Source organism: Chelonoidis abingdonii, chromosome 2 (assembly GCF_003597395.2).
Source record: "Chelonoidis abingdonii isolate Lonesome George chromosome 2, CheloAbing_2.0, whole genome shotgun sequence".
Lineage (NCBI taxonomy): Eukaryota > Metazoa > Chordata > Testudines > Testudinidae > Chelonoidis > Chelonoidis abingdonii.
Window position 1 is genome coordinate 225,825,128 of NC_133770.1, and position 14,571 is coordinate 225,839,698.

The 14,571-nt window shown below is 40.8% G+C and overlaps 1 protein-coding gene and 1 pseudogene across 1 annotated transcript in view; both read right to left on the reverse strand.

Moving 5' to 3' along the window:
* PRKDC (protein kinase, DNA-activated, catalytic subunit) overlaps window positions 1-14,571 on the reverse strand; it is a 173,793-nt gene that overhangs the window by 77,466 nt on the left and 81,756 nt on the right. Inside the window, exons 41-49 of the mRNA XM_075062025.1 lie at window positions 14,290-14,497; window positions 12,647-12,825; window positions 11,671-11,839; window positions 10,718-10,783; window positions 10,055-10,127; window positions 9,149-9,297; window positions 3,288-3,425; window positions 2,801-2,920; window positions 1,325-1,468 (exon numbers count right to left, since the gene is read on the reverse strand). Coding sequence (XP_074918126.1) covers window positions 1,325-1,468; window positions 2,801-2,920; window positions 3,288-3,425; window positions 9,149-9,297; window positions 10,055-10,127; window positions 10,718-10,783; window positions 11,671-11,839; window positions 12,647-12,825; window positions 14,290-14,497 — 1,246 coding nt within the window. The remainder of the gene's footprint in view (window positions 1-1,324; window positions 1,469-2,800; window positions 2,921-3,287; window positions 3,426-9,148; window positions 9,298-10,054; window positions 10,128-10,717; window positions 10,784-11,670; window positions 11,840-12,646; window positions 12,826-14,289; window positions 14,498-14,571) is intronic.
* LOC116836469 (uncharacterized) lies at window positions 5,697-7,757 on the reverse strand (annotated as a pseudogene).

Genomic DNA, 14,571 nt, shown 5'->3' on the forward strand with positions numbered 1-14,571 from the left:
ATCTCCCGTATGGTCCATAATGGAGCTCTTTTTGGATTTGGGACTGCATCGCCACCCATGCTGATCAGAGCTCCACGCTGGGCAAACAGGAAATGTAATTCAAAAGTTCGCGGGGCTTTTCCTGTTTATCTGGCCACTGCACCCAAGTTCAGATTGCTGTCCAGAGCGGTCACATTGGTGCACTGTGGGATACCGCCCGGAGGCCAATACCGTCGATTTGCGGCCACACTAACCCTAATCTGATATGGTAATACCGATTTTAGCGCTACTCCTCTCTTCAGGGAGAAGTACAGAAACTGATTTAAAGAGCCCTTTATATCGATATAAAGGGCCTCGTAGTGTGGACAGGTACAGCGTTAAATCGGTTTAACGCTGCTAAAATCGGTTTAAACATGTAGTGTAGACCAGGCCTAAGGAGGAGTACTGTGAAATGGGATCTGGGGGTCATAGTGGATCACAAGCTAAATAAGAGTCAATGGTGTAACAAAAAAAGTTGCAAAAACAACTGTTGCAAAAAAAGCAAACATTGTTCTGGGATGTATTAGCAGGAGTGTTGTAAGCAAGACACAAGAAGTTAATTCTTTTACTCTACTCTGTGCTGATTAGGCCTCAACTCGAGTATTGTGTCCAGTTCTGGATGACATGTTTTGAGAAAGATATGGATGAAATGGAGAGAGTCCAGAGGGGATTCAGATATTGGCAATGGCATGCCGCTTATTAAACAACATTTTTTGGAAGAGGCACCACCTGCAGGCAGCTTTGCAGGGCTGTAACCAGGGGAAAAAGTGCAGAGATGTGCCTTGCCATGCAGCAGACCTGCAAACCTGCCTCTGGCCAGTGCTCAACCCATTCTAGGGCTTCCTTCTGGGGCTGCAGCACCAGAAACCTGCCTGTTCATACAGGAGGCAAGGGACTGCAGGCTGGAAACACAGGGGAGGCTGAAACCTGCAACCTGGAGCGTCACAGTCTCTCTCCCTGTGCTCCCCGGGCTGCTCCCCGCTGCAGGGTTTCATGCAGAGAAGAAAGCACTAGGACACGCTGAATCCCAGATAATGGAGAAAGAGGTGCAGTGCAGTCCTATGGGCTCCCCACAAAAAACCCCACCATCGGGGAGAAAAGCCCCTTCCTCACTGCTGCCCTGCACACAGGCAGGTTGCAAGGCTACAGCCATGGAAGGCATGTCCCAGCTCTTCCTTCCCTGGCTACTGCCCCCAAAACCTGCTTCTGCTTATTTGCAAATGATGGATAATAGCAACTTTTTAGTGACAACCCATGGGTTGCAAGTGAAGTCTATTGTAATTAAACGTGTTCCAGATGTCCTTACTTTGGGAGCCGCTACACTAGTCCAGGAAAGCAGAGTAACTACTATCTCCACCACCATGTAATGAATTCCTTCTCCTCCATTATCCCTAGAAACGACAAGCTGCAGTAAGGGACCAAGCCATTGTCTTGCATAAGGTCGGAAAACCTAGGAGAAATAAAGAACAGTCATCTATACAAACCTACTATGCAAGAAGCTTTTATGTATCAGATTCTTACAGGAATAGTTATTTTTTTACATAAGAACATAAAAATGGCCATACTAGGTCAGAACAATGGCTCATCTGGCCCATCATTCTGTCTTCTAACTGCGGCCAGTGCTCAATGCTTCAGAGAGAATGACAGGACAATTACCAAGTGATCCATCCCCTGTTGTCAAACATTTAGAAACAGCCTTCTCTGTAAAGTTTTTGCCTAACACTGTACAAAGTTCTCATGATGGTTATTTCAAAAGTCCTAACGAAAATTTCCTCATTGATAAATTAGTTATATACCCTGTTTCTATTTCTGTGTGCAAGCCTTCAAAAGTCAAATTCGCTATTACTGGCAAAGCACATTTCTTCCACTGGAGCCCATCTATCAGCTTTTCATACACCAAGTCTGACCTATGGAAGTCAGCAGGGCCAGCTCCAGGCACCAGCTCAGCAAGCAGGTGCTTGGGGCAGCCAAGGGGAAGGGGCGGCACGTCCGGCTCAGCAGTGGCAGGTCCTTCAGTCCCTCTGAGGGAAGGCCCAGCCACCGAAGTGCTGCAGAAGAAGAAAGCGGTGTGGTGGAGCTGCCGCCAATCGCGGCTTTTTCTTTTTTTCCTCGCTGCTTGGGGCGGCAAAAACCCTGGAGCCAGCCCTGGAAGTCAGAATAGTAACTCATCCATCCAGAATGAACAAGCAAGCGAGTGCACTCACACAGGCGCGCACACACACTTCTCATTTAGCTTTTAATGTCAAAAGCTGCTACTCTGTCACCAGATTAGTACTAAGCTGTTTTGAAAACAGTACTGACTGATAATTCACTGAATTGCAACAATTTCATTTAGGATCTGATATACAATGTAATCGGACGGCATGGTTCATTTGGTCAATAATATATTGTTTTAAAGAGAGTGGCTGAAGTAGGATGGAAACATTTTACACCTGAAATAGAGGAAGAAAGAACATTTCCATAGAGTCACTACAGACCTCAATTAGTGACTATACAGCTTTATATTCTGTTGCAATTAGAGCTGTACAAAACTCTGGAGTTTTGGTTCACAGGAGTCGCTAGAACTCATTTGAACCAACTAATATCACATGGTTTTCACCTGAAGCATAAGCCAGGAACACCCTCCCTTCAATAGGTCAAGTAACCAAAGCTGAATTTAGGAAAGGTTTAGCTGGTGTGGGATTTTGTTCTGAAAGGGTTACACAGCTGAAGTTGTAATCAATTTATGATAATATTTTACTATAGAAACAGAACATGCTACAATTTAAAAAAAATCACTCACTTCCTCAGTATTAACAACAAGTTTTGCTAAGAATAGGCGAATATTTAGTGGCACAGATGGATTCCCCAATTTGCCATGTATAAACTTCATCCATGGAGGAAGGTCTCGTGGAACTATTCCCTAAAATCAAAATTAAATAGGTCACTTGAAATGCATATAACTCAAGATTACCACAGGTTTTATTCTATTACACTAGGGACTGATAGCAACAAAGGTTACAAAACAAGATTTCCATTATAACCCCCTTTCTTGAGTTTAAAAAGTCATAGAAATATAGGACTGGAAGGGACTTTGGGAGGTTATCTAGTCCATCCCCCTGCGTCGAGTCACGGCCAAGTGCACCTATACCATCCCTGACAGATATTGGTCTGATCTGTTGTTAAAAACTTCCCATGACACGGATTCCACATCTTCAATCAGCAACCTATTCCAGTGCTTACCTATCTTCTTAAACTAGAGAAGTGCTAAGCCAGGAACAAATACTGACCTCATCTACTTTGGGTGTAATCTGATTTCTCTGCATATGTTTAATCAGGGTTGTCATAGAGGCCATACATTCATGCTGATTGAGCTCATCCATCTCCAGTTCCATCAGATCATCTGGATCCATGGATTCTGTGGGTTCCTGTCAAAATAAGGAGAATCAGTTAATCATGAGGGGCTCTATTCACCATTTTTTAAAAGCCATAATTATACTATTTGTTATGCTGGTTTTCTGGTCAAGTCTATACAAACTGTACCACAATAATAAAATTGTATTCAACAATATTTAAACAAGCAATAGGTCAAATATGTTATTCAAACCAAAAGCACCCCACCAAACATAGGAACTAATTTTGCACATCTCCAAATCTCTGTGTCTAAGGGTGCCAGGCTGCATGTCACTCTGACTCAGATATGTAAAAGAGTATGGCAGCAACAATCTGAAATGTAAAAATTAATTGGCCTCCATGGAAGCTGCAATTCCACTTCACAGCTGAGAATGCCACCACCACACACCTTCCTCAAGACTTCATGCATTTTCTCTAAATTTTACTCCCAGTCAAACTATTTGTAAAGTAATTAATCTCTGATGAATTCAGAGGCTGTTTTCCAGTGAGAGCCACCATAGCCATTATACTTCCCAGATGAGACCTCATTTGACAGTAAAGAACAAATAAAAATTTGGCTTCACCATTACAAAGAAGTGGAAATTAGAATCTTTGAAATTGCTTATGGCAAGTTCTATAATTACAATAAAATTTTGGTTAATTTAAGTCAACTGTTAAAATATCCTCCTCACTACAAAATATGAAAAGAGGTAGTTATCTGATATTAGACAACATAATTATTTTGATAGATCTTGCTTTAAACACCGATGATACTTGGATGACCAGTGTTTTTAAAACAGTGAAGATGATTCTTTCAATATGGCAACCTCTTGCCTAAGGGTATGTCTACACCATGAAATTAGTTTGATTTAATAGAAGTTGATTTTTTAGAAATTGATTTGATACTGTCGTGTGTTTGTGTCCCCACTAAGCATATTAAGTCAGCGATGTGCGTTGACTTTCGGAGGCTAGCATTGACTTTCGGAGCGTTGCACTGTGGGTAGTTATCCCACAGTTCCTGCAGTCTCCACCCCCCATTGGAATTCTGGGTTGTGCTCCCAATGCCTGATGGGGCAAAAACATTGTCGCGGTTCTGGGTACATGTCCTCAGCGCCCCCCGCCCTCCCCGCATGAAAGCAACGGCAAAAAATCATTCCTGACCTTTTTTCCTGGGTTACCCATGCAGACGCCATACCACGGCAAGCATGGAGCCCCGTCAGCTCACTGTCACTGTACATCAACTGGGTGCTGCTGACAGACGCAGTACTGAAGTACTACATAGTAGCAGCTCCTTGCCGTTGCAAGTTGGCAAAGTCTGTTACCATTTATACTGTACCATCCGTTGCTGTCTCCTGGTTGCTCCTGGCCAGCCTCATTGAGGTCAGCTAGGAGTGCCTAGGCAGACATGGGTGCTCCTGGCTGGCCTTGGTGAGGTAGGTCAAGGGCGCTTGGGCAGACCTGGGAATACTCCCCAGGTCATTCTCTTCAAGTTTTGTCTAATGAAGATTCAGTCCTGCCTGGAATATCAGGCAAGCCTACTAAAGAACCAGAGAGGCAAACGGCCATAAACCAAACGGGGTACTTTTCAGTGGTGCTACTAGCACTGGTGGATAACAAGAGACATTTCACCAACATCAACGTGGGATGGCCGGGAAAGGTATATGACGTTCACATCTTTAGGAACTCTGGTCTGTGTCAACGGCTGGAGCAAGGAACTTGCTTTCCAGACCAGAAAATAACCATTGGGGATGTTGAAATGCCTATAGTTATCCTTGGGGACACAGCCTACTCCTTAATGTCATGGCTTGTGAAGCCATACACAGGCAGCCTGGACAGTAGTCAGGAGCTGTTCAACTATAGGCTGAGCAAGTGCAGAATGGTGGTAGAACATGCATTTGGACATTTAAAAGTGTACTGATGCAGTTTACTGACTCGGTTAGACCTCAGCAAAACCAATATCCCCATCGTTATTAGTGCTTGCTGTGTGCTCCACAATATCTGAGAGAGTAAGGGGGAGATGTTTATGGAGGGGTGGGAGGTTTGAGGCAAATCGCCTGGCCGGTGATTACACGCAGCCAGACACCAGTGCAATTAGAAGAGCACAGCGGTGTGCAGTGTGCATCAGAGAAGCTTTGAAAACCAGTTTCATGACTGGTCAGGGGGCTACGGTGTGAAAGTTCTGTTTGTTTCTCCTTGATAAAAACCTGCCCTCTTGGTTCTCTCTACTTCCCTGTAAATAAACCGCCCTCCTCCCTCCACGCCCCCCCCCCTCGCTTTGATCACCGCTTGCAGAGGCAATAAAATCATTGTTGTTCAAAATTCATGCATTCTTTATTACTTTGTCACACAAATGGGGGGATAACTGCCAAGGTAGCCCAGAGGAATGGGGGAGGAGGGAAGCAACGAGTGGGGTGGTGAAGAAGGGGAGAACAAGGCCACATTGCACTTCAAAACTTCTTGAATGTCAGCTTTCTGTTGCTTGGGCAGTCCTCTGAGGTGGCGCAGTTGGGTGGCTGGAAGTCCCCTCATCGCGTTCTTGGGTGTCTGGGTGAGGAGGCTATGGAACTTGGGGAGGAGGGTGGTTGGTCACACAAGGGCTGCAGTGGTGGTCTGTGTTCCTCCTGCTGCCTGTCCTGCTCAACAATACACTGGAGAATATGAGTTTGATCCTCGAGTAGCCTGAGCATTGCTTCCTGCCTCCTTTCATCACGCTGACGCCACATGTCCTCTCGCTGGTGCCTCCTGTCCTCTCACTCATTTTGTGATTTCCTGCACTCTGACACTGTCTGCCTCCATGCATTCTGCTGGGCTCTTTCAGTGTGGGAGGACTGCGTGAGCTCAGAGAACATGTAATCGCGAGTACATTTTTTTCGCTTTCTAATCTTCACTAGCCTCTAGGATGGAGATGATACAGCGAGCATTGAAACATTTGCAGCTGCAGGAAGAATAAAAGGGAGAGTAGTATTTAAAAAGACATTTTAGAGAACAATGGGTACACTCTTCCATGGTGAACCAAGCTCTTAACATTACATAGCATCTGTATTTTCTTTACAAGGTCGCATTTTGATTCTTATATTGAGAGCCTGCCAGTTTGGTGCGAGAGATCAGACAAGCAGGGCTAGCGGGCAACAGAATTTGGCTTGCAGGCAACCACGGTAAGCCACAGTCTTTTGACTTCTTTAACCTTCATAACATGTGGGAATAGTTTCAAACAGCAGCACCCTCATGTCCCATACCAAGCACTCATTGGGTTGGCCATTTAAAAGGAGGGGCTGCATTTTCAGGTTAACATGCAGCACAACCCAACTAAAGCCCTTCACCTCACTATTTTCTGGGATGATCACTTCACCCCCCACCGTGTAGTGCACAGCAGGGACAATTTCTGTTCAGCCACAGGCAAACAACCCAGCAGGAACAGCCACCTCTGAATGTCCCCTTAATAAAATTCCCCTATTTCAATCCAAGTGACCATGAATGATATCACTCTCCTGAGTATAACACAGAGAGATAAAGAACGGAAGTTCCCTGAAGCCAGCAAACACTGGGAACATATGCTGCCATGCTTTGTTATGCAATGATTCCAGACTATGTGCTACTGGCCTGGCATGGTAATGGAGGACGGAATAAGGCTGCCCTCCCTAGAAACCTTTTGCAAAGGCTTTGAGAGTACACCCAGGAGAGCTTCACTGAGATGGCCCTGGAGATTTCCGCTCCATCCCGATACACGGTAACAGACTTTTCCAGTAGCTGTACTGGCCGCAAATGCATCCCAACTCTTCAGGGCAAATTAATCATTAAACACGCTTGCTTTTAAACCACGTACAATATTTACAAAGGTACACTCACCAGAGGTCCCTTCACTGCCTTCAAGGTCCGTGAGCTTGCCTTGGGTGGGTTGGGAGGGTACTGGCTCCAGGGTGATAAAAACAGTCCCTGGCTGTCAGGAAAAACGTTTTCTCCATTTCCTTGCTGGGTGCTAACTTCAACATTCTCTTCCTCCTCATTCCCTAAATCTGCATTCCTCTTGCATGAGAGTCCATTAATGGAGTCAAAGCACACTGATGGGGTAGTTGTAGGGGCACCACCTAGAATGGCATGCAGCTCATCATAGAAGCGACATGTCTGAGGCTCTGCCCCAGAGTGGCCGTTTGGGTTTTTTGATAGGCTTGCCTCAGCTCCTTAAGTTTCACGTGGCACTGCTGTGGGCCTCTTTCCTTCATGCCCTTTGAGATTTTTTCAAATATTCCAGCATTTCGTCTTTTAGAACAGAGTTCTGATAGCACAGATTTGTCTCCTCATACAGCGATCAGATCCAGTACCTCCCGTTTGGTCCATGCTGGAGCTCTTTTGCGATTCTAGGACTCCATGGTCACCTGTGCTGATGAGCTCTGCATGTTGGGTAAACAGGAAATGAAATTCAAAAGTTCATGGGGCTTTTCCTGTCTACTTGGCCAGAGCATCCGAGTTCAGATTGCTGTCCAGAGCAGTCACAATGGAGCACTCTGGGATGGGCTCCTGGAGGCCAATAGTGTTGAACTGCGTCCAGCAAGGTCGATTTCAGTGCTAATCCCCTCGTCGGGTAGGAGTACTGAAATCGATTTTAACAGCCCTTTAAGTCGACAGAAATGGCTTCGTCGTGTGGAAGGGTGTAGGGTAAAATCGATCTAACACTACTAAATTTGACCTAAACTCACAGTGTAGACCAAGGCTAAGTGTTAAAGGACCACCGTCAACTTCAAGTCAGGCTTATATAGGAACATACTGCTGCAAGCAATACATAAGACTATATAAGCACAACAGTAGATTAAAAATAATACTATTCTCTCTCTTTTGTTCAGTTTATTGTGTACATTCGATACCAACTGGCCAGTTTCAGAGTTTTCCCTACATAATCATTCATTCGTGTGTGTTGTTTCTGTGGATCTTTCACATAGTAAAAGTAAAGCAGGAGGTGGGAAATAGGAATCTGTGATTAGTAAACAAAAAATGTCAGGGGAACTCAGGCACAGATGTAAATTATAAAATCACTTTAAATCTAACCAAATTCAGAAAAAGTACAGAAGACAGTGGCCCTGTAACCTATATTATATTTACGATACTTCTAAAAAATATTTTAGAAATGGATTTTTCTTTGTAATTCGATTCGGTAATTCAGAAACCCTGTACTATAGTTCCCCTTCAACAAAGCAAGGCCTCCACCTTTGTGAGCAAGTCTCCACCTTCAAATTAAAGGAAGATTAAATAACTTTTCCCTGGACTTTTTTTTAAAGTTTTTTTTTTTTTTGAACAGTAAGGATTTTTAATTGTAGAAAAATATATATATTACTGACCACAGGAAGTACAAACATTTTTCTAACAGTCAAAATAAGACTTGGAGCCATCACCATCATTTCATGTTAATGTGCAAGTTTATATCCTTTAAGAGTACAGCAAGACAATATATAAACAATGCAAGGCCTCTGCCTTCGTGAGCAAGTCTTCGCCTTCACATTAAAGGAATATTAAATAAATTCGAAAACAGAGTAGAAGGACCCAGATTGATGGCAAAAAACACTTGCTCTGATGCCTCAAGCTTCCCATTAAAGACAGACTTACCTATAGACAGACAACTGTATCCAATATTTACTCCCATTGAACCTTCACCTTTCCCAGCACAACGTATACATTAACTAAAAGAGCAAGTTTCATGTACAAGTTTACGGAGAGTTTTATAATAATGACACTCTTGTTCCTCCACATAGTATACATCTCTAATCACCTTTCTCCTGAAGTGTATACTGGTAGCTGTAGGGTCTTGTGAGTTATAAGAAAAACTTTGGACTCCAGTTGAGAAATCAAATTGGCTCATTTCCTCACTCAGACTGCTGTCTACCATATAAGATGCAGAAGGCAAATACTGAGGCTCATCTAAACAAGAAAAATAATGTATTGTTAATCATAACACTAATTAGAGCGAAAGCTGTCTTCAGTGACTACTCAAGAAAAACAACAAAATTTGGTTGCTTAACCAAGAAGGTATTCTAATGAAAGCTAGACTAAGTATAGTGTCTGTTTTTATTTGCATCTGGAACAGTAGTGAGCACATCAGTGGCACTTTTATAAAGGTGGTCACTTGTCCAGGTTTCACTGTAAGGCACAGGCCTGTTAACAAATATGATGAATTGGTCTCTCTTTGTATAATTCCTCCACAGATGTAACCAATTTTCTACACATTTCTGTCTGTTAGCAATTCGTAGTTTCTTGCACTTCAGTATTAGAAAGGCATGGAATGGATCACTTCCCCAGAAAAATGAAACATACTGAAGTGGGAGAATGTTTACTAAATGGTTTCAGAACATGCTAAAATGCAAAAATGCAGTCTCAGTTAGCAATTCTTATACAGTTGTCTGTTTTCTTGAGGCTGTTGAGAAAGAGGAAGGAAATCATACTGTATATGGTCCCATTCTAATTACTGAAAAAAACAGCTTCAGGGCCTCATGCAGTCAGAAGATGCACAGGTACTGCCACCTGTAGGATCAGCTGCAATTTAGACATGATAATCAGCTTTTCTAGATGCATCTCTACTAAAATCAGCACATTCTATATAAGTGCAATGCAATGGTGAATTGTACATTTAAGGGGAAAAAAGATAGAAAATTTTAATCATTATAAATGTATGTCATACCTGAGTCCCTATTTACTGCATCCCTGGCTTCCTTCCTAATAGTAATATACCTTTTCTTCCTTTCCATAGGCACCTAGAACACCAACAAAAATATGAGCTTTGAAATTAGTTAAATTTGCTTTTCAAAAAAATAACTAGCTGATAAAAAGTAAGAGTTCTATTTTGGGTATCTTTTACAAAAAAAGATTACATAGAGAATTATATTTATTATCTAGCAAACTCGATAGAACTTTTATTTATAACATAGCTTTTTAACCAATGCAGGAGGAAAAAGTATTCAAGCTATTTAAAATGAACAGGAGTTCCAACTTATAAATGCTAATAATCAGTATTACAGAATATACCATATCAGCTGAACTAATGACACTAGAAATTATCTATCTTTGGAATAAATCCGCCAAAACAACACATTAAATGTGTACACCCAACTCGTGCTTTTCATTCCTTGGACTTGGGATTTTCCAGAGGCACTGGGATTTTACTATGAAAACTACATAACATTCTAAAGGGTCAGAGGTCTCCACTGGTATTTGTCATGGTTTCAAACAGTATCATTTCTTTCTGTGTATAATTATGTAACACACACACACAGCTATGCAATGATTATGTAGTATTAAAAGCAATGGCCATTTTCACTGTATTACAATAAAGCACAGAACTTACCTCAACTTCAACAGGAAACGAATACTGGTGCTTCAGATCTAGCAAGTTTTCAAAAATAAACAAGTTCTGTGAAACAAAGCATATTTGGAAATTTAAAAATTAACATACTGTAAACAATAGCTGGGGGACTAGCAATATTTTATTCAAAAGACAACAGTCTATTTCAAGTGATCATACAAAATAAGGGACAGTCCATTCCATTACATTCATTTATGAGAAATTACCATTATGCAGACATCTAAGAACAAGTTAAGTGACTAGCTACTTTAAAAGAGTAAACAAAGCCCTGTAATATTATTTTATTCAAGAATATTTCAAAAGGTTGGAGGGCTTTTGTAATATTTAAGCACCTTCCATAACTAGTGATTGAGATAGAGTAGAGAAGATGAATATTGTTACTGAGCCCCCACTCAATCATATGCAAAACCTCCAGCAGTGATTCAATTGCCATGCAGGATCAAAGGAAGCCATCTACATAGAATCATAGGACCGGAGGGGACCTCAGATCTTCTGGTCCAATCCCCTGCACTCAAGGGAGGACTAAGTATTATCTAGACTAGACAGGTATTTGTCTAACCTGCTCTTAAAACCTCCAGTGATGGAGATTCCACATCATCCCTAGACAATTCGTTCCAGTGCTTAACTATCATGACAGTTAGGAAGTTTTTCCTAATGTCCAACCTAAACTTTACTTGCTGCAATTTAAGCCCATTGCATCTTGTCCGAACCTTTGAGTTTTGTCCACATCTTTCCCAAAATGTGGGTGCCCAGAACTGGACACAATACTCCAGTTGAGTCCTCCCTGCTTGTTTCCTCTCTCGGTTTCTTACATAACTGCATTATATAGGTTCAATTCTTGGGTTAAAAGTACAAACTTTCAGTTAGTGTCCAAAATATGCTGTATGGACCTTGCAGACCTTTGACATGACAGTAGCCTCCTCATTAAATCTCACCTTTTCCGGTTTTTCTGTGAAGAGAAAACCTTGGTAGAATTTACTTTCGGTGAAGACACAACTGATGACAGCAATGGCACAGTTATATGCAGCACAATGGTACTGTCTCCTCTTCTCCAACAGCTGACTCTCACCAGCCATGTTTTCTGTAAATGCATCATAGCATGACCTTAAAAACAAAATAGACCAGAAAATATTGTCAAAATCTTTTTTAGAAGGCCATATAGAGTCCAATCCACAGGCCAATGAAAATCAACAGAAAGACTTCCATAGGCTTTGCATCGATGTCACAGCACAGCATACTGATGCATCATCTCAATGCACCATCTCAAATATTAATTTGCGTTTAAGTCTTCTCATAGAAATATTTTATTAAAATTGAATCAGCAGCACTACTGAAGCCAAACATTAGCTGGTATTTCCACAGTGATCCGCAGTGCTAGGGATCTAATACTTTGACAAGTTGAAATCAGACAGAGAACATTTTAGAGACAAGCTCTCAATCCATATCGGAGACTTTCACATGCCTCTTATCTATCAAACTATGTGCAAACAGGCCAGGCTGACTATATATAATAGATTAGCAAAATTATACAAAAGATCTAGACTCTCTCAGTGATAAGCCACAGTAAAAGATAAGGGAAATCCGCTGAGTCATTTTAAAAGATGCTGAGTCTCACACCTTTCAATAATAAACAAACCAAACAAAACCCTCAGCCGTCACAAACACACCCATGAAAAAAGTGGTACCTACTCTGACAGAAAAGTACTCCAGTTTCTATATTTGAACATCCTCACATCCAGGCATAAATTCAATTCAACACCCTATACTGTGGTTTAAACCAAAACTCAGTTTTCAAATTAATTTTTTCCTTGAATATGATGAACTTTTGCTTTAAACTGCATACTTATAAAAAATATCTGGCATGAAGACAAATCGGTAGCAAACAAGTTTATGGAACAATGAGAGCCTTACTTTATTAGTGTCTTGGTAAGTTCATTTCCTTCTACATTTGTGGATCCCTGGTAAGCCTGGTTAATTCTAGAGTCCTTGGAGTAAATATCCTCTTTTGAGAGACGGGAGTACATCACTTCCAAAATCTTATAATACCCCATTTTCTTGCTGATTTGTGTATCAAAAGCAGATTCATTTGACTAAAAACAAAACATGTACAGAGGAAAAGATCACTTAGCTTTTGTCCTTGCAATGGATCTCCAAAAGCTACTCAGTAGAAACTAAAGTAAACTCTATTTTTTCGCATATTATAAAACTAAAATTCCATATCAAAAGTCTCACTGTATAATGTTAAAAATAAACATCCAGCCACTAACTACTTTTCATGATAAAATAAAATGTCAATTTTAATTTAAAATTTAATGAGTGCATCTTAAATATTTCTTTGAAGATTCCATAAACATATTTATAGAGTGCATGCAATATTCAACTATTATCCAAAATATAGCTCTAAGGTTTTGAAAAAATGCAGTACCAGTACACACAAGAGTGTAGGAACACGTAAATGCAGAAACAGAAGATTAGGAAACAAAAGAACTAGGTTCTATTTCCATTGTACCACAGATATCTCATATGACCCTGGACAAGTCACAACCTCTATGCCCACATCCTCATCTGTAAAATGGGGAGAACAGTACTTCCTTACCTCACAGGGGTGTTGGGAGTCTTACTTAAAGGTTTGTAAAGCACTCGGATTTTTGGTTGAGATATATTACGTAAGTATTAAATATTAAAAATATTTATCAGAAAATATGTCTATGACATTAATCATTAGTGCTCAAAAACCCACAGATTTAGATTTTATGGCAATCCCACTGCAGCAAAAAAAGAAAAGCCTTAAGTGTAACCTGCATCTCTAACTTTTTATATCAGAGAGAAAGCGGCCCATAGAAATACAGGCTTATAATTCTATTTTTTCGATTGCAATGAGCCTTTGTATTTATGTATTTAATTTTTAAAAATAGGACCTTGATACGATAATATAAAATAGGAGCCATAAGTGAAATCCTGTCTGCAAAGAAGTCAATGAGAGTTTCACCCTAGGATGGTCACCACTTCGGTATTTTGAAATAAAAAGAGTAAGGATTTTTAATTGTAAAAATATATATATATATATATATATTACTGACCACAGGAAGTACTAACATTTTTCTAATAGTCAAAATAAGACTTGACGCCATCGCCATCATTTCTTGATCATGTGCAAGTTTACATCATTAAAGAGTACAGTAAGACAATATATCTTATAGACAGACACACACACCCCAGTTAAGGTTAGGGTAGGATTTTGTCTTTGACAGGACCTTAAGCCTCTCTGGGTATACACAGATGACACATTCTCTCTTTTCATAAGCAATATATAAGTTAATATACAGTACCTTCACAGTAATAACATGTTCAGGCCAGATCCAACACACATTCAAGTCAATGCGAAGACTCACAGTGACTTTAATTTGTGCTCTATAATGTACTCAAAATTGGAAAAAATTATCTTTATTTGAATGTTGTATTTATAGTTAAGAAAAATATAATCTGTAACATCACGTAACAATACTGGCATTTTAGAGGATTTGTTCCAACCTTAAAGAACAAAAGAAGCTCACCTTTGTAAATCTGGTCTTCAGTGTATCCATGGCTTCCAATACAATCTTGCTCAAGAAATCTTTCAGTGCATCCAAGCTACAGTGCAATAAGAGGGTGAGGAAAGAGCGATCCACAAAGGCTTGTCGAGTGGCATTTGAAAGAAGGGCTTCGCTCTGGAACATTTTGTGCACGGTGTCTAACAGCATCACTTGTTTTTCACAGCTGCTCCTAAGGAGGATGAGAATTTTAGCTGAACCACTCCTATACTAAATTTCCATTTAAATTTTTAACTCCACAACATT